The sequence below is a fragment of the Delphinus delphis genome, chromosome 17, assembly GCF_949987515.2.
Source record: "Delphinus delphis chromosome 17, mDelDel1.2, whole genome shotgun sequence".
In the NCBI taxonomy this organism is placed as follows: domain Eukaryota; kingdom Metazoa; phylum Chordata; class Mammalia; order Artiodactyla; family Delphinidae; genus Delphinus; species Delphinus delphis.
In genome coordinates, this window is record NC_082699.1 from 14,746,939 (window position 1) to 14,769,068 (window position 22,130).

General features: G+C 38.7%; 1 protein-coding gene across 1 annotated transcript in view; it reads right to left on the reverse strand.

Annotated features, from left to right (window-relative positions):
- The window catches only part of SLCO5A1 (solute carrier organic anion transporter family member 5A1), a 117,650-nt gene that overhangs the window by 41,057 nt on the left and 54,463 nt on the right, over positions 1 to 22,130 (reverse strand). The window contains exon 4 of the mRNA XM_060035169.1: positions 9,890 to 10,054. Coding sequence (XP_059891152.1) covers positions 9,890 to 10,054 — 165 coding nt within the window. The remainder of the gene's footprint in view (positions 1 to 9,889; positions 10,055 to 22,130) is intronic.

Here is a 22,130-nt window from a genome sequence, read left to right on the forward strand (position 1 = left end):
GGAGCTCTGGGCCATTCTGAACCTCACTGATCATCAGGGGGCGATGAACGTAGATGTAGAAATCTGGAGAAAACTGATCTGAATGTCCTCTCAGCCCAGAAAATCCCTTATAAGTGATGTTTGTCTTTATATGTGTGTGTGTTTGCTCACGCGTGCATGCACGCGTGCGCGGGCACACGGAAAAGAAACCCCAGACGTAAGGACTCTGCTATTAATCATCAAAGATAGGTGAAACGAAAACATTTCATCTAACTGAGAGATCTGATCAACTGACGTTTCACTGCACTGTGCTTAAACATGAAAATTAAAACACTTAAAATGTATTTCTCCCTCCTAAGAGTAGCGAAAAATAGACTTATTTGAGGTTGAAAAATAAAGGAGAATAAATAAATCAGAGATATAAAGATTTATCCCTAGCTCAACACTGATTCGACTGAAATCAGTTTCACATACAATGTGTTTCACTCTTAAAGCAATTACACTGTTATCATTTATATTACATCTCCAAGCCTCCATCAGTTCAGATGAAATAATCCTTCAGCCTTCATGTTGATATCAGGCCTCTTGTCTTCTCTTTCATTTTTCCCACTACCTTTAGCCCTTTTTCTCTCTTCTTACTCTTCGAATCAATTTCTCCCAGGTAATCTTTCCAATGAATGTTTCCACATATCCTAAGTCCTAGCTTCATTCTTTTGCCTTAGATTCATTTTCATGAGAGTATCTCGTAAAGTGAGTACTGCAGTTATTACTAGAAGCTACTTTCCAGGCACTGTGCTAAGCACACCATCTACATCCCCTCATTTAATCATCACAACCTCTTTCCTAAAAGTTAGGAACTTGTCCAAGGACACAGGCAACCCACTGGGGTCACTACACTGCAAGGTCCTTGAGGATGGGATCCCTCTGTGTTCTCATCGTGGTTTTTCCAGCACCTGGCACAGTGCCAGGCCCATAGAGGAAGCTTTATAAATATTTGTGCATGGATGGCCAATGGATGGATGGATGGATGAAGAGAAAGAGCAGGAATTTCAACAAGATCTGCCTCCCTGCAAACCTATACTATATGTCTTACCTAATACATTAAAAGTTGGAGGGGAAAGCATTAGTGCAATAAAAATTCTAAACTATAAGCAGCTTCTCTGTGGACCAGCTCAATCTATACATTGTGGACCTGTATTAACGGGCTGCTTCGGTGTATAGCTTACAAAAATTGCTCTGTACACCTTGGTTTTAGCTACTCTGTGCTGGAGAGAGTAAGCGCCTCCACTGCAGTACTGTGGGGAGGACTGAAAATGATGCACAGACAGCCCCTCTCTATCCCTGTGCCCAGCTAAGAGTGGGATCTAACAAAGGTCCCAGCCTTCTACCATCACAGCACAGGCCCATACTGAAGGAAAGACTCCAAGTTTATTTAGATTCCCAAAAGCTATCCAGATTTGTCAAAGTTTTTCAGAAAGATTCTCTCTGTTGATCTTTGTAACAATCTGCTAAACCTTGGCAGGGGTAGGGGGTAAGGACTGAGTATTATATGACAAATATAGTCATGAGCTCTCAGTCTCCCTCGCCTGGCTGGAATGAGCTTCTTTGCCAGGATAAAGGCAAACGGAGAGAACTGTGTGCCTGTGAAAGACATGAGCAAGGCCTCTGATGCTGCTACAGTGCGGGCCAGAGTGTAGAGTATGCCAACTTTGGGGTAAGAGAAGGGGAAATACTAATATAAAATACTGATGCATATTTATTTATTGCATACATAATACTCATAGTTACTTACATATTCAAACAGAAACAAAAGAGGGAGGAACAAAGAAAATGCTACCTGTAGAGGAAGAGAGAGAATTGGAGCAAACCAGGATGGAAGCAAGGCTTCTCTGAATGTCGTTTGTTTAATGGTTTTGACTTTCAAATCATATAAATGTCTTACATAATTTAAAAAAAAAAATTTAACTTAAACATAGAAAAATAAAGTAATCCCTAAAAACTGAAAACAAATTAAAGCAAATAAATCTCCACAGCATATTGGGTTGTGGGCATAACCAAACAGAGAAGAATTCTTTCAAATAACTAGGTCACAGTATTTTGCAAATCCCTAAGAGATAGCCTATGGACAGAAAGAACCACAAAGATGTCTAAAACTGCATTTCATATTTCATAGTTAGTAATAACACTGATAGTTGGTTTGAAACCATTACACATACACACACATACACACATACTTGGATACAGTAATTATGTAAAAGTTATTAGGAAGAAAGATTTTCAGTATTAGAGTAAAGAGATACAATATCAAAGAAGTTAAGTAATAACCTGTAATCTTACATCTGAAGTGGAAATATCAATATAACTTCATGATTCGTTTTCCTCTTTTTATTAAAAACAAAAAGGCCTAGAAACAATGACGGTCTTGTAGCAACGAGCACACCCAGTGCCCAGATGGTGATCTCCAAAGATCACTTTCCTCTAAAAGGAGCCAAGACTCCTTGGAGAAGTGTGACTGATCCCAGGTCTAGGGCAGGAAACCATAAAAACTGCTGAGGTCATTCCAAATGTTACAGATGCTAGCTTGAAGGGGCTCCCAGTGGCCAAAGACTGAACAACTGGAGCATCAAAAAGAATAATGATTGCAGTAGATTAAAGTACATCAAACATATAAAAAGCCATGTGTTCATCATATTTTTTTAAATTTACTGGTCATTGTACCAATTTGCTAGAACAAAATTTTTTACTCTGATAATTGGTAAATAAAGAGAGAGAATCACAAAAGAAATAATGGTTTGGAGAACTGGCCAAACAGGAGGCTGGTCATCTGGGAAACTGACTTAGAGCAATTCAAAGAGAGAGAGAGATTGGGAGACAGAGACAGAGACAGAGAGAGATTGATTGATGATGCACTATGTTGTGACGTTTCCTTCCCAACACCTCCTGCCTATCTGCTGCCCTAGAAGATTTCTGCCACTTTACTCCTATGATCGGGACTAAAATAGTCACTCCTTACAATTTCATTTGAATGTATTACTTCTCTTAACAGGTGAGATTTAGCAAAATGCCTTCGAATACCACTCTAAATTAGACTAATACAATGTTTTAAATCAGAAAAACTAACAAAACTCTTTAATGGGGATTTAAATTTAACACAGTCTTACAACATGAAACGGGGGAAACCAATTTGTATTGAGCACCTATGACTATATACCAAATGTTTTAAGGTACCTCATTTAACTTTTGTCAGTTGCCCTAGGAAAGGATCATTCACATTTTACAAATGAGAAACTGAGAGAGAGTGGTTAAGGGACTGGCTAAAATCATGCATTTAGTTAAGTGACAGAGCTGGGATTCAAAGAGAAATCCATGAACTACATCACACTTCGCATCTAAAAGAAAAAGAGATCACATGCATGCTGGACATGGTCAAAGTCTGTGGCGATGCACCATTAGTAAAAATACCGCAGTGATGAATTGCTCATTCACTATTTCCCTTGTAAGAAAATCATGTAACTCTACAGGGGGATGTGAGAATAAGTTTATTTGGTACTTGTGGCCTTGGGAAAATGATTTAATCTAAGATTTTTCAAGCAGGCAGAAGTCATAGAGTTCATTCTAGTCCAAATTATTGTTTTCTAGATTAGAAAACAGACCTGGAGAGAAACAGTGATAAGCCTAAAACCAAACAATGGGTTAGCGGCGTGAGGGCAAAGACACTCTCCACCTTAGGTACCACTGTAGCCCTCGGGGAGCTCTGAGAGGTAACGCAGAAGGCCTGAGCCGTCCTACGGAATTAAGAGAGTGTGTGTGCCCGGCAAGGTGTGAAACGCATAAATATTGTCACTTTGTAACCATGGATCCAGGGAGTTTGGGGATGGTTTGTCCCAGCATCATCTCATCATCTCATCATCTCATCATCTCATCAGCATCATTTATTTTATTTTAATTAATTTATTTATTTTTGGCTGTGTTGGGTTTTCGTTTCTTTGCATGGGCTTTCTCTAGTTGCGGCGAGCGGGGGCTACTCTTCATTGCGGTGTGTGGGCTTCCATTGCGGTGGCTTCTCTTGTTGTGGAGCACGGGCTCTAGGCGCATGGGCTTCAGTAGTTGTGGCACGCGGGCTCAGTAGTTGTGGCTTGCGGGCTCTAGAGCGCAGGCTCAGTAGTTGTGGTGCATGGGCTTAGTTGCTCCGCGGCATGTGGGGTCTTCCTGGAATAGGGCTCGAACCCGTGTCCCCTGCATTGGCAGGCGGATTCTTAACCACTGCGCCACCAGGGAAGCCCCCAGCATCCTTTACTGATGACAGTGAGCATGATGGTTCTGTACATGACGGTGCTAAGACCCCCTGGAGAGTTCTAATGTTGAGACTGTACAGAGCAAGAACCTATGTGACCAGCAAAATATAGAAGAAATAAAAATATAAGAAGTATTTTAAAATATAAAAAGTATTTCAAAAATATAAAAAGCTCCAGCTGAGACTCCATGTGGAATCTGCTTCCTGGGTGTTCCCTACACATGTCACTGGTGCCTGAGATAAGAGAGAAAGTGGGTCCTGCTGCGCCCTTCAGAGATGGCCTGTGGATGTAAAGTCCATTCTTACTTTGTTTGTTTGTTTGTTTGTTTTGGGCTTGCGGAATCTTAGTTCCCCGGCCAGGGATCAAACCCGTGACCCCTGCAGTGGAAGTGTGGAGTCCTAACCACTAGACCACCAGGGAAGTCCCAGTCCATTCTTACTTTAATGCTGTAGTTGTGTAGTATCCATGTGTAGCAGTTGTCATTTTGGGTCCTCTGAGCCTTCTTAAGCAACTGAACCCTGCCTAAGCGCCACCACGAGTGCATTGGCTAAGAACTGGCCACACGGTAAGCACTGAAACATGTCTTAAATTAATTGGTTAACGAACAAACAGAATCTGAGTATCCTGACATACTGTCCACTACAATCTTCTACCAAAGTTCTAATTGGCATTGAAGAAAAACTAATGTAATTAGTTTTTGGAAATGGCCAGTGATGCTACAGTACATCCACACCTAATACAGTCTATCTGCATTTAAAAGGTTAATTTTAACGTTAAAAAAATCTTTGTATACATTTATAAAATTAGTACAAAATGAACTTTAAAAACTATCTCATAGGGGCTTCCCTGGTGGCGCAGTGGTTGAGAGTCCGCCTGCCAATGCAGGGGATACAGGTTCGTGCCCCAGTCTGGGAAGATCCCACATGCTGCGGAGCGGCTGGGCCTGTGAGCCATGGCCGCTGAGCCTGCGCGTCCGGAGCCTGTGCTCTGCAACGGAAGAGGCCACTACAGTGAGAGGAAAAAAAAACAACTATCTCATAGAAGAACGGCTCTAGAAAAGCTGTTAATGCTCTCAGAAGAATGAAACCAATCAAAGCATGTTCACGCTTCACTTGCATCTAAAGACGCAACAAATCTGAGGCTGCAATTTGAGTTCAGGGGCACCGCCTTGACTCTCATCAATGACTCGAAATCAGTGGTTGAAGATAGGTGACAAATATTTGGTTAATTAGAAAGCAATAAAAATTACAGTCTATTTTTAAAAATCACACCCCAACCTAATCTCCTTATCTTTTCAAGACACAGAAAAAAAAGTATTGGGTTGGCCAAACATTCATTCAACCCAAACAAACTTTTTGGTCAACCCAGTATCTTGATTATTCTCCAATGAAAAACAAAATAGAGTTTTCCAAGGCGATTTCCGTTGTAAAGACAAACAAATGGCTAACTCTTCATAATTCTGCACACAAAGGGTGGGATCCCAGGAAAGCCAAGGTGATGCTGAGAGGCCACAGTGCTCTAAAAACAAATGTTGTTGACCATGGTTTGGTGGCAAAGTAGAATCTTAGACTATCATTTCTCCAGAAATAGTTAAAAACAAAAACCAAAAAAAACCCCACAAACTCACTGGAAATTATGACAATAGAATATGCCTATTATAGTATTTCAATAAAAATCATATATGCACATTTATATACTCCAAGGAGTACAAGACTCCAGCCTCCTGGCTCTTACTGTTTGCACGTCTTCAAGCAAGTTATTTAAACCTCTCTGGACCTCTGTTTCCTCATCTGAAAAATGGGCATAATCAATAATACCTACTGCATAGGCATTAGTTACATGGATTAAATGATGTTTTACGTATAAAAATACTTAGCATCTTCTACTCAGCAAACACTCAACAAATATTATCAGTCATTTTATTACCATCACTATTATTACAGAGGTTTCATTCTCAGACCTGTTCAAGATGCAGGACTTCAAATGTAAGGTGCTGTCATCATCATCATAAATAATTTTATTTCCTAGAATACATGATTAAGTTATATTTTTCAATTTATACTGTATCTATTGAAGTTAGGTAAGCTCTGGAACAAATCATTATTTACTACTTCATTTGATCCTGACAACAACACTGACACAGAGAGAGGGGAGATATTATCCTCATCAGACAGATAAAGTTCAGTTTTAGCTGAAGTTCGGGGAGTTAAGTGACCTGCCCAAAGTCACAGAGTTGGTGACCAGCAGGGCAGGGTTCATGACCGCTCCGTCTAACTCCTCCTGCAGGGCTTTTCCCGCTATTTCAGGCTTTTCCAAAATATCAATTTCATTTCATTCAATAAATGTGACCCTAAGGGAGTCAGCAGAAAGACCATAAACAGGGAGGGTGCAGCGTGACCACATATCCACTGTTGCACAGGAACAAACACCAGTGGGCTGAAGGTGTTTTAGTGACACACTCATGAGTGTCACCACCTCCTCTCAGGGCACAGGGGCCCCCAATGTGATGATGAGATGAGCCCAGTGGTGCTGAAGGTGCCCCCCACCCAGCAACACCTGAAAGCATTCACCTCTCCACCGCCGCTCAGCCCACCTCCCACCTGCTTGCCTTTAGAGCCCTCTCATGTCTGTCCGAGGAAAGCTTTTCTGGGGCCGGGGGTGCTGGCTGGAGCCAGAACAAGCCTCAGCCTTCCCTGCTCTTTGCCTTTGTTCAAGTTGGTCCTGCACAGAGAGCAAACGCCTTTCCTCCAGACTCCAAACGGTCCAATTCTACTTCTCCTTAAAAGCCTGGTTAAAAGCCATTTCCGCCATGATGCAGCTCAACACCGCCACGCCGCCGGCCAAAATAATCTCTGTAGCGCACAGCTTCCATTCATTTATTTAAACAGCTTTTTCTAAACTTATTTTGTAAGCTCTCTCCTCTTAGATCTGTAAGCACCTTAAGGTCCAGGTTTGAGCCTTTATATCTGCCCCGCCCCGTGTCCACCTGCCTACATACACACACACACAAACACACACACACAACACACACAACACTCAACACACACACAATACACACAACACACACACCACACAGGCAACACACAACACACACACACCACACACACACACCACACACACACGGCACAGCGCCATGCCCGGAGTCGGTATTCAATGGCTATGAGAGAGGGCGAGTGAGCAAAGGCCCATCTTTGATACATGTACGGAGCTTCATCTCTACCACATACCACAACACAAGCAAACTGCTATGGAGGGTCAGGTAATTTTTTTAAATGAAGAAAGAACTTTAACTTGAAAACTTTGTCAGAGGAGAAATTTAAACTATTTTTAAATTCATCTTCAGATACACTTCTTAATTCTCCATGTCACTTATGTGCATGGAACGGGGTTTAAATACAAAAAATTAAATTAAATAAGTCCTTAAAAAATACAAATCTCTGCTTAGAGAGTAAGAAGGATTCAATTGATACAAATTCAAAAAATCGAGTTAAGTTTTAAAAAGAAGCGTCATCCCTGTTTAATTTTACCGCAATATGACAGGCCACTCTCTATTCTTAATCAGTCTGAGTATCTCTTGACTATTACTATTTGTTATCTGTCTGGAAAGGAAGGAAAAAGTACGTGAGCTGGAAATGAAAGGCCTTTTTATCAAAACACCGAAGACTACCAAACATTGTATAAATTGCATTGGCAATGATCAAAAACAAAAAAAGCTGCTGATGACAAAACCAGAATGGCATTGGCACTGTGTGATACTGCTTCTTTTTAACCCGGATGTTGGAACGTGGGATGAACAAATTCCGTGATTTCGTTTTATTCAATCGTTTACCCTCTTCACCAAGAAGGCCACACTCAGGGACCACTGCCTTGAGCACTTCACTGTGGAACTCTGCAGCCAAAGACCCCAGGTCCACAGAAAGTTGTCTATCTAGCCTCTGCCTCAACCAGTAATTAAGAGATGGCCTTGGTCAATACGGGTTCAATACGCATCCATTCCTACCCAGCTCAGCACTGGACCACAGCCTGGTAACTCTCGAGGTCCAAGTGGTGCATCTGGAGGGAAATGGGATGATCCAGAAGGATCTCCTCCCTAGCCTGGCTGGAACAGGAACACACAGGCTGGACTGATGTGTGTCCTGAAGAACACTATTCATGAGAAAGAATGCCTTAAAGAAATCAGATTTCATGGTCAAATAAATTTAGGAGAGACTGTACTTCGAACTTTCCTTTGGGAGTTTCACAATGCCCATTGGTATATTAAGGGTTATGAAAAGTCCAGCAGCAAAGGACTCTGTACTATTTTGTTTAACTCAGCAAGCCCCTAATTTATTTGACTATAAACCTTCTTTCCAGTAACACCTCTAATATTGAAACTTATTGTGGGAAATACTGAGACCACATCTGACAGTTACATGGCTTCAGATCTAACAACAAGACAACTCGTGGTTTCCCTGTCCAAGAATTGTTGCTCAACAAAGGTTAGTGTAAGAATTAAACAAAAAATAGGATGTTCAGGATTTCTGACAACCAAATTATAATGTAATTAATTAATTACATTAATTAATAATTAATGTAATTATAATCTGTAAATTTTACCTTAATATAAGCAAAACATATATTATTTAAAACCGACAGAAAAAAACAGATTTATAGGTGACAATTAAAATGTCCATAGCAGTATACTCTTTATAAAAAGATTTGCTATCATGGACCCACAACCCAGTATGTATGTATTTTTATGGGCAAAATGAAATAGAGAACAAAATGATTACCCAAATAGTTCGACTTCTCTTTCTATACAATAATATAATTTTGTCCGCTAATTTTCAGATAATCCAAGCTTGCTGGGTTTGAATGTGGAAGTGAAGGAGAAAAGTGGGAGCCGGCCATTGCAAAAGCTCTTGTAATTCTCCACTTAACCGCTTAAATATACTTTATTAATAAATTGAGCCTTAGGTAGATAGTCATTTGACCATCTTTGAAATCTCTAAGGAAACATCCAGAATATTACATGATATAATACACTGAAAATCCCAATATCTGAGAACTCATGTTCCCACATTTCTGAGCACCCAATTTACCATGGAAAAATAAGATTTGAGCACAAAGTATTATGGGTCTATGTACCAACATAAAACATCATCGAAAACAAAATTCATAGATTGCCTTTCTAACTTCAAGCACCTCCAGTAATGCAGTTAAAACGTGTTCACATTTATGAATGGAAAATCCATGAAAATGATCTATATTTCAGACAATCAATTTTTTAAAATTTAACACTTTCAGACTCATGTCAGACCATGAAAAGATTTATTCAGATTTAAGTTTGCCCATTTCATTCTTTTGAACTGAGAACCGTAAAAACACAAATATGCAAAGTTCTCCCTTTTCCAAAACACAGTTGGTGAAAATGTTACACTTCAGTACAATCTGAATCGAAGAGAAAACATTCAAAGACTTCCTCCTCCTAAAATCTGAGGTGGGGGAAGGCTGCTATTCATGAACTTGAATTTAACACCTTGATGTTAGAACGAACTTTCTCTTTACTCATTGCATTTTAGTTTAGTGGTCAAAAATGATCATGGTTTCAAGGAGTTCTAACGGCAGTGCCTTACCAGTGTAGATGCTGGCATTGGAAGCTGGAATACCAAACTGTGACTCGATGAACTTGGGAATGAAGGTAATGAAAGCAGTTACAATGGCACTCTCAGCTGTGTATGACAAACTCACAAAAAGGAATGTCATGTTGCTTAAGATCCTGACAGCTGCTCTTGGTAGGTCTATAAAATGACAAAAATGACAAATGAATGTTATAAACAAGGGATGGAGAAGAAAAGAAAATTGAATTGCTTTTGAAATGAACTGGAAATAGCCATTCAGCAATATAGGAAAAATTGATGACTGATTAGAACTCATCCCCTTTATTAAATAGATTTGGGATTTTTTTTAGTTTTTCAACTAGGATAAGGAAATTTAATAAAGAATCTAAAAACATACCCATACACAAATATCCTTGTAAGAAATACCCCAAACCTATGACTCCTGTTTCAAAAACTGCTTAAAATAAATGATTTGCATTTTTTATTGACTGAAATAATGGTATTCTTTGTTAAGACCCTGAAGTCTACTAAATGTATAAAGTACATGCAATATAGTCCTAAATTACAGTTTCCACTTCACCCAACTAACACTTCCCTGAGTAGGCGCACTTCTGAGATGCCAGCTCTCTGGCCTGACACCCACAGCAGAGGAATTGGTACATGATATGGGACATCTGTTCTTCCAGCCTCATTACGAAACAGGAAATAATACAGCTAAAAAGGCATAAGGGATAAGGCCACCAGGTCAGACACTCCCAGGGACTTTGGTTTGGGGAAAAAACAGAAATGATCTCCAAAGGAGCCCGACAGCCCAGAGGTACGGGCTCCGTACCTATCCAGCCACCTCTCAAGGAAGAGAGAAAAGTCCCATTTTTGAATCTAGGCATTTATTCCACAGAACTTGCCATGTATATGCTTCAAGATGTATGTGCATTTTCATTACAGCGTTATTTATAAGAGCAAAAATTTAGGGGGAAAAAATAGATGTCCATCAATGGGAAACGTTTATATAAATTATGCCACAGCCTTGTAATGAAATACTATGTAGTAGTTAAAAATGAAACGGAGCTTTAGGTACTCGCATGAAAGGAACTCCAAGAAATATTTTTGTTAATGAATAAAGCAAGCTGCTGCAGAAATATATATATGCCTGTGTGCATAAATATATATATAATATTTAGGCAAAAAACAAGCTAAAACAATGGATTTATATATGGTAGAAGGTATACACTTCAATATATATAATGCCAAGAAATGCTGTGAATGGGAGTAAGATTGGGAAAGAGAAATAAAAAAAGATTCTTGTGTATATACTTTTGTATAGTTTGCATTTTGTAATGTGAATTAACTCACGTGTGTGATCTTTACATATCTTCATGGAAAAGGTAAGCTGCATTACTTCTGACACGTACAGTCTCTCAGGTATCAGAACAGTTACGCCCTTATGCTACAACAGGGTCTTTCTTAACTCTGTGCTATTAACTGTATTCCCCACAAATCCGATCGGCAAATGTCAAGCTCATCCACTGAGTGTCGAGATGAATCCCCTCCTGGAGGAAGCTGTCACAGCCCCTCCAGACAGATGGCAGTGTTCCTTCTCTGTGCTCCCACCACACGCTGTTCCTGTCCATCTATGCTCATCAGTTCTTTTGTAGCTGCACATGTTTTCCCATCTGCTTCTTTCAAGAGAATGTAAATGCCATGAAGGCAGGACCTTGGTACATCTTTGTATGCCCAGCTCCTGGCACAGATCTGACATTCAGTGGGCACTCAAAAAATATTCCTGGAATGTATTTATTTATTAACATTTTTTAATTTGTACTAAAACAATACCCATATACTTATGTGAAAATGAAGTCTGTTCCAAGGATGCCTGATTTCCTCCTGGGGAGAGACTTAGGTATTAAGGAAGCATATGTCATAAAATTCAGGGTAGTCCATGTGGTGGTGGACTTACCAAAAGCACAGAAAAATGTGAAGGACCAAATAGATCATCTTTTTTAAAGTGGGGCTCTTTAAAGCTAAAGAATCCTAAAGGGATGTAGATAAGATTATAAACTAAAAATCCCATTAAAAGAAAAATTTAAATGTGAACAAAAGAACAAGGAGGAGATATACAATACTGGCTTTATGCAGCCTATCTGGAAGAGAAATAGTTTGCATGCTTGAATTTTTCAGATAACTGGGCCATTGCCTTTTTAAGCGATAGAGCTTTGAATATTTCCTATGTATTAACTGATATTACTGGAAATCCATAGCATAATTTGACATGTTCTTCAAGATTCAAACTCATAATTATGAATAGTATCTATATGCTAATTTGTTTTAGCATATGTATATATTTTTATACAGCAGGTTCTTATTAGTCATCAATTTTATACACATCAGTGTATACATGTCAATCCCAATCTCCCAATTCATCACACCACCACCACCTCCCTCCGCTGCTTTCCCCCCTTGGTGTCCATACATTTGTTCTTACATCTATGTCTCAATTTATGCCCTGCAAACCAGTTCATCTGTACGATTTTTCTAGATTCCACATATATGAGTTAATATACGATATTTGTTTTTCTCTTTCTGATTTACTTCACTCTGTATGACAGTCTCTAGATCCATCCACATCTCAACAAATGACCCAATTTTGTTGCTTTTTATGGCTGAGTAATATTCCATTGTATATATGTACCACATCTTCTTTATCCATTCGTCTGTCAACAGGCATTTAGGTTGCTTCCATGACCTGGCTATTGTAAAGAGTGCTGCAATTGGGGTGCAGCACTCTTTACATTGGGGTGCATGTGTCTTTTTGAATTATGGTTTTCTCTGGGTATAAGCCCAGTGGTGGGATTGCTGGACCATATGGTAATTCTATTTTTAGTTTTTTAAGGAACCTCTATATTGTTCTCCATAGTGGCTGTATCAATTTACATTCCCACCAACAGTGGAAGAGGGTTCCCTTTTCTCCACACCCTCTCCAGCATTTGTTGTTTGTAGATTTTCTGATGATGCCCATTCTAACTGGTGTGAGGTGATACCTCATTGTAGTTTTCATTTGCATTTCTCTAATAATTAGTGATCTTCAGCAGATTTTCATGTGCTTCTTGGCCATCTGTATGTCTTCTTTGGAGAAATGTCTATTTAGGTCTTCTGCCCATTTTTCGATTGGGTTGTTTGCTTTTTTAATATTGAGCTGCATGAGCTGTTTATATATTTTGGAGATTAATCCTTTGTCCGTTGATTCGTCTGCAAATATTTTCTCCCATTCTGACGGTTGTCTTTTCATCTTGTTTATGGTTTCCTTTGCTGTGCAAAACATTTAAGTTTCATTAGGTCCCATTTGTTTGTCTTTGTTTTTATTTCCATTACTCTAGGAGGTGGATCAAAAAAGATCTTGCTGTGATTTATGTCAAAGAGTGTTCTTCCTATGTTTTCCTCTAAGAGTTTTATAGTGTCCGGTCTTACCTTTAGGTCTCTAATCCATTTTGGGTTTATTTTCGTGTATGGTGTTAGGGAGTGTTCTAATTTCATTCTTTTACATGTAGCTGTCCAGTTTTCCCAGCACCACTTATTGAAGAGACCGTCTTTTCTCCATTGTATATCCTTGCCTCCTTTGTCATAGATTAGTTGACCATAGGTGCGTGAGTTTATCTCTGGGGTTTCTATATTGTTCCATTGATCTATGTTTCTGTTTTTGTGCCAGTACCATATTGTCTTGATTACTGTAGCTTTATAGTATAGTCTGAAGTCAGGGAGTCTGATTCCTCCAGCTCCGTTTTTTTTCCCTCAAGACTGCTTTGGCTATTCGGGGTCCTTTGTGTCTCCATACACATTTTAAGATTTTTTTGTTCTAATTCCATAAAAAATGCCATTGGTAATTTGATAGGGATTGCATTGAATCTGTAGATTGCTTTGGGTAGTATAGTCATTTTCACAATATTGATTCTTCCAATCCAAGAACATGGTATATCTCTCCATCTGTTGGTATCATCTTTAATTTCTTCCATCAGTGTCTTATAGTTTTCTGCATACAGGTCTTTTGTCTCCCTAGGTAGGTTTATTCCTAGGTATTTTATTCTTTTTGTTGCAATGGTAAATGGGAGTGTTTCCTTAATTTCTCTTTCAGATTTTTCATCATTAGTGTATAGGAATGCAAGAGACCTTTGTGCTTTAATTTTGTATCCTGCAACTTTACCAAATTCATTAATTAGCTCTAGTAGTTTTCTGGTGGCATCGTTAGGATTCTCTATGTACATAGTATCATGTCATCTGCAAACAGTGACAGTTTTACTTCTTCTTTTCCAATTTGTGTTCCTTTTATTTCTTTTTCTTCTCTGATTGCCGTGGCTAGGACTTCCAAAACTATGTTGAATAATACTGGCGAGAGTGGATATCCTTGTCTTGTTCCTGATCTTAGAGGAAATGCTTTCAGTTTTTCACCATTGAGAATGATGTTTGCTGTGGGTTTGTCCTATATGGCCTTTATTATGTTGAGGTAGGCTCCCTCTATGCCCACTTTCTGGAGAGTTTTTTATCATAAATGGGTGTTGAATTTTGTCAAAAGCTTTTTCTGCATTTGTTGAGATGATCATATGGTTTTTCTTCTTCAATTTGTCAATATGGTGTATCACATTCATTGATTTGCGTACATTGAAGAATCCTTACATCCTTGGGATAAATCCCACTTGGTCATGGTGTATGATCCTTTTAATGTGTTGTTGGATTCTGTTTGCTAGTATTTTGTTGAGGATTTTTGCATCTATATTCATCAGTGATATTGGTCTGTAATTTTCTTTTTTTGTAGTGTCTTTGTCTGGTTTTGGTATCAGGGTGATGGTGGCTTCATAGAATGAGTTTGGGAGTGTTCCTTCCTCTGCAATTTTTGGAAGAGTTTGAGAAGGATGGGTGTTAGCTCTCCTCTAAATGTTTGATAGAATTCACCTGTGAAGCCATCTGGTCCTGGACTTTTGTTTGTTGGAAGATTTTTAATCACAGTTTCAATTTCATTGCTTGTGATTGGTCTGTTCATATTTTCTATTTCTTCCTGGTTCAATCTTGGAAGTTATACTTTCTAAGAATTTGTCCATTTCTTCCAGGTTGTCCATTTTATTGGCATAGAGTTGCTTGTAGCAGTCTCTTAAGATGCTTTGTGTTTCTGTGGTGTCTGTTGTAACTTCTCCTTTTTCATTTCTAATTTTATTGATTTGAGTCCTCTCCCTCTTTTTCTTGATGAGTCTGGTTTAGCAATTTTGTTTATCTTCTGAAAGAACCACCTTTTAGTTTTATTGATCTTTGCTATTGTTTTCTTTGTTCCTTTTTCATTTATTTCTGCTCTGATCTTTATGATTTCTTTCCTTCTGCTAACTTTGGGTTTTGTTTGTTCTTCTTTCTCTAGTTCCTTTAGGTGTAAGGTTAATCGTTTATTTGCGATTTTTCTTGTTTCTTGAGGTAGGCTTGTATAGCTATAAACTTCCCGTCTTAGAACTGCTTTTGCTGCATCCCATAGGTTTTGGATAGTCGTGTTTCATTGTCATTTGTCTCTAGGCATTTTTTGATTTCCTCTTTGATTTCTTCAGTGATCTCTTGGTTATTTAATAACGTATTGTTTAGCCTCCATGTGTTTGTATTTTTTACGGTTTTTTCCCTGTAATTCATTTCTAATCTCATAGTGTTTTGCTCAGAAAAGATGTTTGATATGATTTCAATTTTCTTAAATTTACTGACGCTTGATTTGTGACCCAAGATGTAATCTATCCTGGAGAATATTCTGTGTGCACTTGAGAAGAAAGTGTAATCCACTGTGTTTGGATGGAATGTTCTATAAATATCAATTAAATCTATCTGGTCTATTGTGTCATTTAAAGCTTCTGTTTCCTTATTTTCATTTTGGATGATATGTCCACTGGTGTAAGTGAGGTGTTAAAGTCCCCCACTATTATTGTGTTACTGTCGATTTCCTATTTTATAGCTGTTAGCAGTTGCCTTATGTATTGAGGTGCTCCTATGTTGGGTGCATATATATTTAAAATTGTTATATCTTCCTCTTGGATTGATCCCCTGATCATTATGTAGTGTCCTTCTTTGTCTCTTACAACATTCTTTATTTTAAAATCTATTTTATCTGATATGAGTATTGCTACTCCAGCTTTCGTTTGATTTCCATTTGCATGGAATATCTTTTTCCATCCCCTCACTTTCAGTCTGAATGTGTCCCTAGGTCTGAAGTGGGTCTCTTGTAGACAGCATATATATGGGTCTTGTTTTTGTATCCATTCAGCAAGCCTGTGTCTTTTGGTTGGAGCATTTAATCCATTCACGTTTAGGGTAATTATTGATATGTATGTTCCTATTATCATTTTCTTAATTGTTTTGGGTTTGTTTTTGTAGGTCCTTTTCTTCTCTTGTGTTTCCCACTTAGAGAAGTTCCTTTAGCATTTGTTGTAGAGATGGTTTGGTGGTGCTGAATTCTCTTAGCTTTTGCTTGTCTGTAAAGCTTTTGATTTCTCCATCAAATCTGAATGAGATCCTTGCTGGGTAGAGTAATCTTGCTTGTAGGTTCTTCCCTTTCATCACTTTAAGTATATCATGCCACTCCCCTCAGGCTTGTAGAGTTTCTGCTGAGAAATCAGCTGTTAACCTTATGGGAGTTCCCTTGGTCGTTATTTGTTGTTTTTCCCTTGCTGCTTTTAATAATTTTTCTTTGTCTTTAATTTTTGCCAATTTGATTACTATGTGTCTCAGCATGTTTCTCCTTGGGTTTATCCTGTATGGGACTCTCTGCACTTCCTGGACTTGAGTGGCTATTTCCTTTCCCATGTTAGGGAAGTTTTTAACTATAATCTCTTCAAATATTTTCTTGGGTCCTGTCTCTCTCTCTTCTCCTTCTGGGACCCCTATAATGCAAATATTGCTGCATTTAATGTTGTCCCAGAGGTCTCTTAGGCTGTCTTCATTTCTTTTCATTCTTTCTTCTTTATTCTGTTCTGCCACAGTGAATTCCATCATTCTGTCTTCCAGGTCACTTATCCGTTCTTCTTCCTAAGTTATTCTGCTACTGATTCCTTCCAGTGTAGTTTTCATTTCAGTTATTGTACTGTTCATCTCTGTTTGTTTGTTCTTTAATTCTTCTAGGTCTTTGTTAAACATTTCTTGCATCTTCTCGATCTTTGCCTCCATTCTTTTTCTGAGGTCCTGGATCATCTTCACTATCATTATTCTGAATTCTTTTTCTGGAAGGTTGCCTATCTCCACTTCATTTAGTTGTTTTTCTGGGGTTTTATCTTGTTCCTTCATCTGGTACATAGCCCTCTGCCTTTTCATCTTGTCTATCTTTCTGTGAATGTGGTTTTTGTTCCACAGGCTGCAGGATTGTAGTTCTTCTTGCTTCTGCTCTGGCATATTTTTTAACTTTCCATTTATTTTCTGATATTTTTCTGGTTGCAAGAAAATTCCTTCCCCGCGATATGTTGTTTGTATTTGTTTTTACCTGCTGATATCTTATTTCCACATCCACTTTAAGTTCTTCTACAGAGCCCTTTTAAAGTAGACATAAGCTTTCAATCTTGTTCTTTTGTCATCCATTTTTTAATTTTTTTTATTTATCTTAAATTTTTAAATTTATTTTTGGCCATGTTGGGTCTTCGTTGCTGCATGCAGGCTTTCTCTAGTTGTGGCGAGCAGAGGCTACTCTTCCGTGTGGTGCGCGGGCTTCTCACTGTGGTGGCTTCTCTTATTGTAGAGCACGGGCTCTATGGGTGCGGGCTTCAGTAGTTGCATCACGCAGGCTCAGTATTTGCGGTACACGGGCTGAGTTGCTCCGTAGCATGTGGGGTCTTCCCAGACCAGGGATTGAACCCATGTCCCCTGCATTGGCAGGCAGATTCTTAACCACTGCGCCACCAGGGAAGTCCCAGTCATCCATTTTTAAAAATTAAATTAGCAATTAATAAAATTAACTTTTCTGTTCATGTATGGTTCTATGGATTTGGGGAGGCGGTGGTTACTTTTATTTATTTTTTTAAAATTCTTATTGGAGTATAGCATGTTTTTAATTTAAACTGAGAGTGGGATGAGGGGTAGTGTTTGGTTTATTATTATACAAAGCAGATGAATTATTATTACTATAAAGCTGTTGACTAGATTTTATTACCTGGAAACTTACATTTATACCCAGGTATAAATTATAAACATTAAGTACCAACCAAACATACTGACCCATATTAATACTTTTTATAATTTTCCTGACACAGATATTTTTGGAAATAATATCTGTTCTTGTGGGGAAAAAAAAAAGGATTTATCTGAAGTTTAGTGCCCATTCAGTTTATTTTCCTTCTGTTTAAATTAGAATAAACACCTTTTTAAAAATAATTTTTTGAGGTGAAGTTCACATAACATAAATTTAACTATTTTAAAGTCAACAATTCAGTGATATTTAGTACATTCACAATGGTATGCAATCACCACCTCTGTCCAGTTTCAAAATATACTTTTTTATTATAAAAAAATTTAATCATTTATGTTCAGGGATGAGGTTGGAATTCACCTTTATTTTATTTTTTATATTTTTAAATACTTTCTAAATTTTCAACCATGAACATGCATTGCTTTTATATTCCACCCCCCCCAAAAAAAAAAAACTTCTAATTTAAAAGGATGCAGCAATATGTCATCCTCCTAGAGAAGTCTTCCCTGACTCAGGCCACTAACTTAGGAATTCCTTCTTCCTTTTTCTTCAACTTCCTCAGAAGGTATATACCTCCATTTTAAGACTTACATTTTATTATGCCTATTTTCCTTTCTAGCTCCCTTTGAGGCAAGGACTGTAACTTTTCATATATGTATCCTGAATTCTTCATCCTGTAGTAGTTGCTTAATAAAGATATTTGTGAAAGAGGAAAAGAAGCAAAGAAAGAGAAATTTTCTTAAGATAGACATTGCCAGCCACCTATCTCAATAAGTAGAATGATACTTGGGAACCAGTCTAGTCCTTTCCTGAAAGTCTTAGGTAATGCCAATTTCTTAAATCAAAGTAAAATTTGAGGGAAATATCAACAGAACAAGCAAAGAAAGGTGGCTTAAGTGAACTAAGTCAAACCAGGCACAGAATTCCCATTGGGCAAAGACAAGGAGACCATGGGTAAAAATGGAAGCACCAGAGTGGGGGGTCATTGTTATGTAGAATGTGGAGATCTTTATAAAATAACATGATGCCAAAATACAGGGCTGAACCCAAGCCTCAGCCTCAAGGGCTTGGGAAAGGCCCTCCAGAGGATGGGGAGAGGGAAAGTGGTGGAAAGAAAGGCAGTGGGAGCTCCATATAATAATTATAGTGGAATCGGGCCAGGTAAGAGTGTACCTCTGGCTGTAATACAGAAGCTTCTTTTTTCCCCATCAGCTTTCTATTAATCACTTTTTCCCTGTATTTTATAATGTTTTGACATCTTAAAAAGCTTGCTGGCTGGAGAGAGACTGGACTACCAGTGCTTAGCTATAGCAAGGGCTCAGCTGGGAGCACATCTTTCATACGGAAACCAACCAATCCTGAGTTTATATGATCAGCCACCTTGTTATCTAACTCTGACACTCCAAGCCAGTATTTTCCCTGCCCTAAGCCACCCAGACAACTAGAAAGCAGCCCTATGGCCCAGAGTCGGCTGGAATCACTCAGACTAGCCAGTGGTAAGCTGTTTGCTCTGTCCTGCCTTGTCTTTCCCATGGAAACCCCAATAAGGGCTCTGCCCTTGGCTTTCCCCTCACTCCTGTCTTTCGTTTCCTGACCAGAACCTGGTGCTTCCCCTGTGGCCCCATATGGCATGGTGTGCCCCCTTCTCTTGGGAAATGTAAGTCATAAATAATTCTTTCAATGGCATTGACCTCTCCATACCATCACTCAGTCACCTCCATAAATTAAAATCCTGGAATCACTTTCTTTAACATCTCTCCACGAAGTTTCCTTTACCTCCAATCTTTTAGTTCTTATTATTTATATACTTTTAAGCCTTCAGATGCATCAAAAAGCTGGTGGAAACATACCATCACCATGCAGTGAAAACCTCAATAACCTCCTTTATGGCCTGTAAATCTTGCACCCTCCTGTATATTTCGTGGACATATAGCAGATACAACTTTACCATGCCTATTACAAAGGAGCATCAAACTATTTTTAGTCACGTCTTCCTGTAAAAGCAAAACCAAAGTTGCTCTTCGTATGTAACACGGACAACACAGGACCCCAAGTGCCCCCATTTCCTGCCCATTTTCTTTGGAATTAATGATGTCCCTGGGCTCCCCCATCACAAGTCCCCATTAAAGTATTCCAGTTTCTTCCCCCACCCCACAGCATACTGACAAATGGCATTCCCTGTTTGCCAATAAAAGAGCAGAAGGAACTGGATGACCCTGGCACACCACAGTCACCTCTGGGTGAGCACACAGAGCTCCTGAACCACTTACCTGCCGACAGTGGACAGAAACGGCGGCCACTGGGCCCAGAATACATTATTAGTGGTTACTGGCCACAGTACAATCCTGCTTGTTTAAATCTAATGAGTATTTACATATATTTCTAAGTAGATACTACTCTGATGAGTAGTAGTCCCACAGTTAATTTGCACTGAGTATTTGAAAAGTGTTTTCTTTTTTAGCAATTCTTTGCCATGCCTGTTACCATCTACATTTTGCCTCTTAAGCTGAAGGTACAACAAAATAAATGTAAAAGAGAAATGAAACAAAGAAATAGATAGAGAGAAGATGAGATGAATGGATAAAGAAGATGTGGCATATGTTTACAATGGAACATTACTCAGCCATGAAAAAGAATGAGATTCTGCCATTTGCAACAACATGGATGGACCTAGAGGGTATTCTTAGTAAAATAAGTCAGACGGAGAAAAGCAAATACTCTGTAATCACTTGTATGTGGAATCTAAAGAGTAAAACAAAAAAATGCATATAGCAAAACAGAAACAGACTCGCAGATACAGAGGACAAACCACTGGTTACCAGTGGGAATAGGAAAGGGGGCAGGGGCAAAGTAGGTATATGGGATGAAGAGATACAAACTACTGTGTATAAAATAAATAAGCAACAAGGATATATTATGCAGCACAGGGAAATATAGCTATTATTTGGTAATAACTTTAAATGGAGTATAATCTATAAAGATATTGAATCACTATATTGCACACACAAAACTAATGTAATATTGTAAATCAACTATATCAATACTTCAATTAAAAAAAGAAAAAGAAATTCATCATATTTCCTTGAAAAGAAAGACATAGAGAAGATGTAAATAGAGCAGAACATCAAAGCCAGAGAAAAGAATTAAATATTTCTATGAGATTCTTCCTGGGCTTCAAATTTGACCCTCAGTTTCCTGGCCACCAAAGCAGAAAGTTGTATAATCATCACTAGCAGAAACATGCTAATTTCCTTGTGGGAAACAATGCTTTTCTTAACTATGTCCTAGAGCAGTGATTCTCACAGTGTTGTCCTTGCACCACCAGCATCAGTCTCACCTGGGAACTTGTTAAAATGCATATTCTCAGGCCACACCTCAGGCTTCCTGAATCAGACACTCTGGGCTGGGGTCCAGCACTCTGGGTTTTCAGAAGCCCCCGTGGTGCTTCCTAGGTAGGCTAAGTGTGAGCACTCTGTTCTCAAGAAATAGGGTTTTATATAAAGGACACTGAGCAATGCTCTTATGGCAAATATGGGGAATTCAAGCAACAGCTTCCAATATAGGCTGCAAACCTAAAGCTAAAGTGCAATTCAGCAAAAGAGCAAAGGCAAAACACAAGAGGCTAAGATGGCATGTCCCAGGCACGCGGCTTTTGGTGATCACTCTTTGCTGAGTCAAGTATTGCCTCTAACATATTCCATGCTATACTAGTTTTTAAAACACCTAGCAAAGAACCACATGCAATGGTTCTTTGTTCTTAGGCAACTCAAATTCAGAATTTATTCCCCCTGCCCCTCTATTCCGCTCTCCATCATCTGAGGTTGAAACCCTGAAACCGACTTTGGTACCTCCCTCCCCATCATTCCCATAGCAGTTTCCACATTCTATAAACACAACCTCTTCCTTCCCGCCTCATCATTCAATAATTCATTCTTCAAATATTTACTGAGTATCTACTAGATGGTGGGGATTTATCAGGGAACGTGACGGACAAAAATTCCTTGCCTTCATGGAGCTTACTTTCTCATTACTGAGCCTATAAATAAGATAAGTAAAATACATAGTATACTA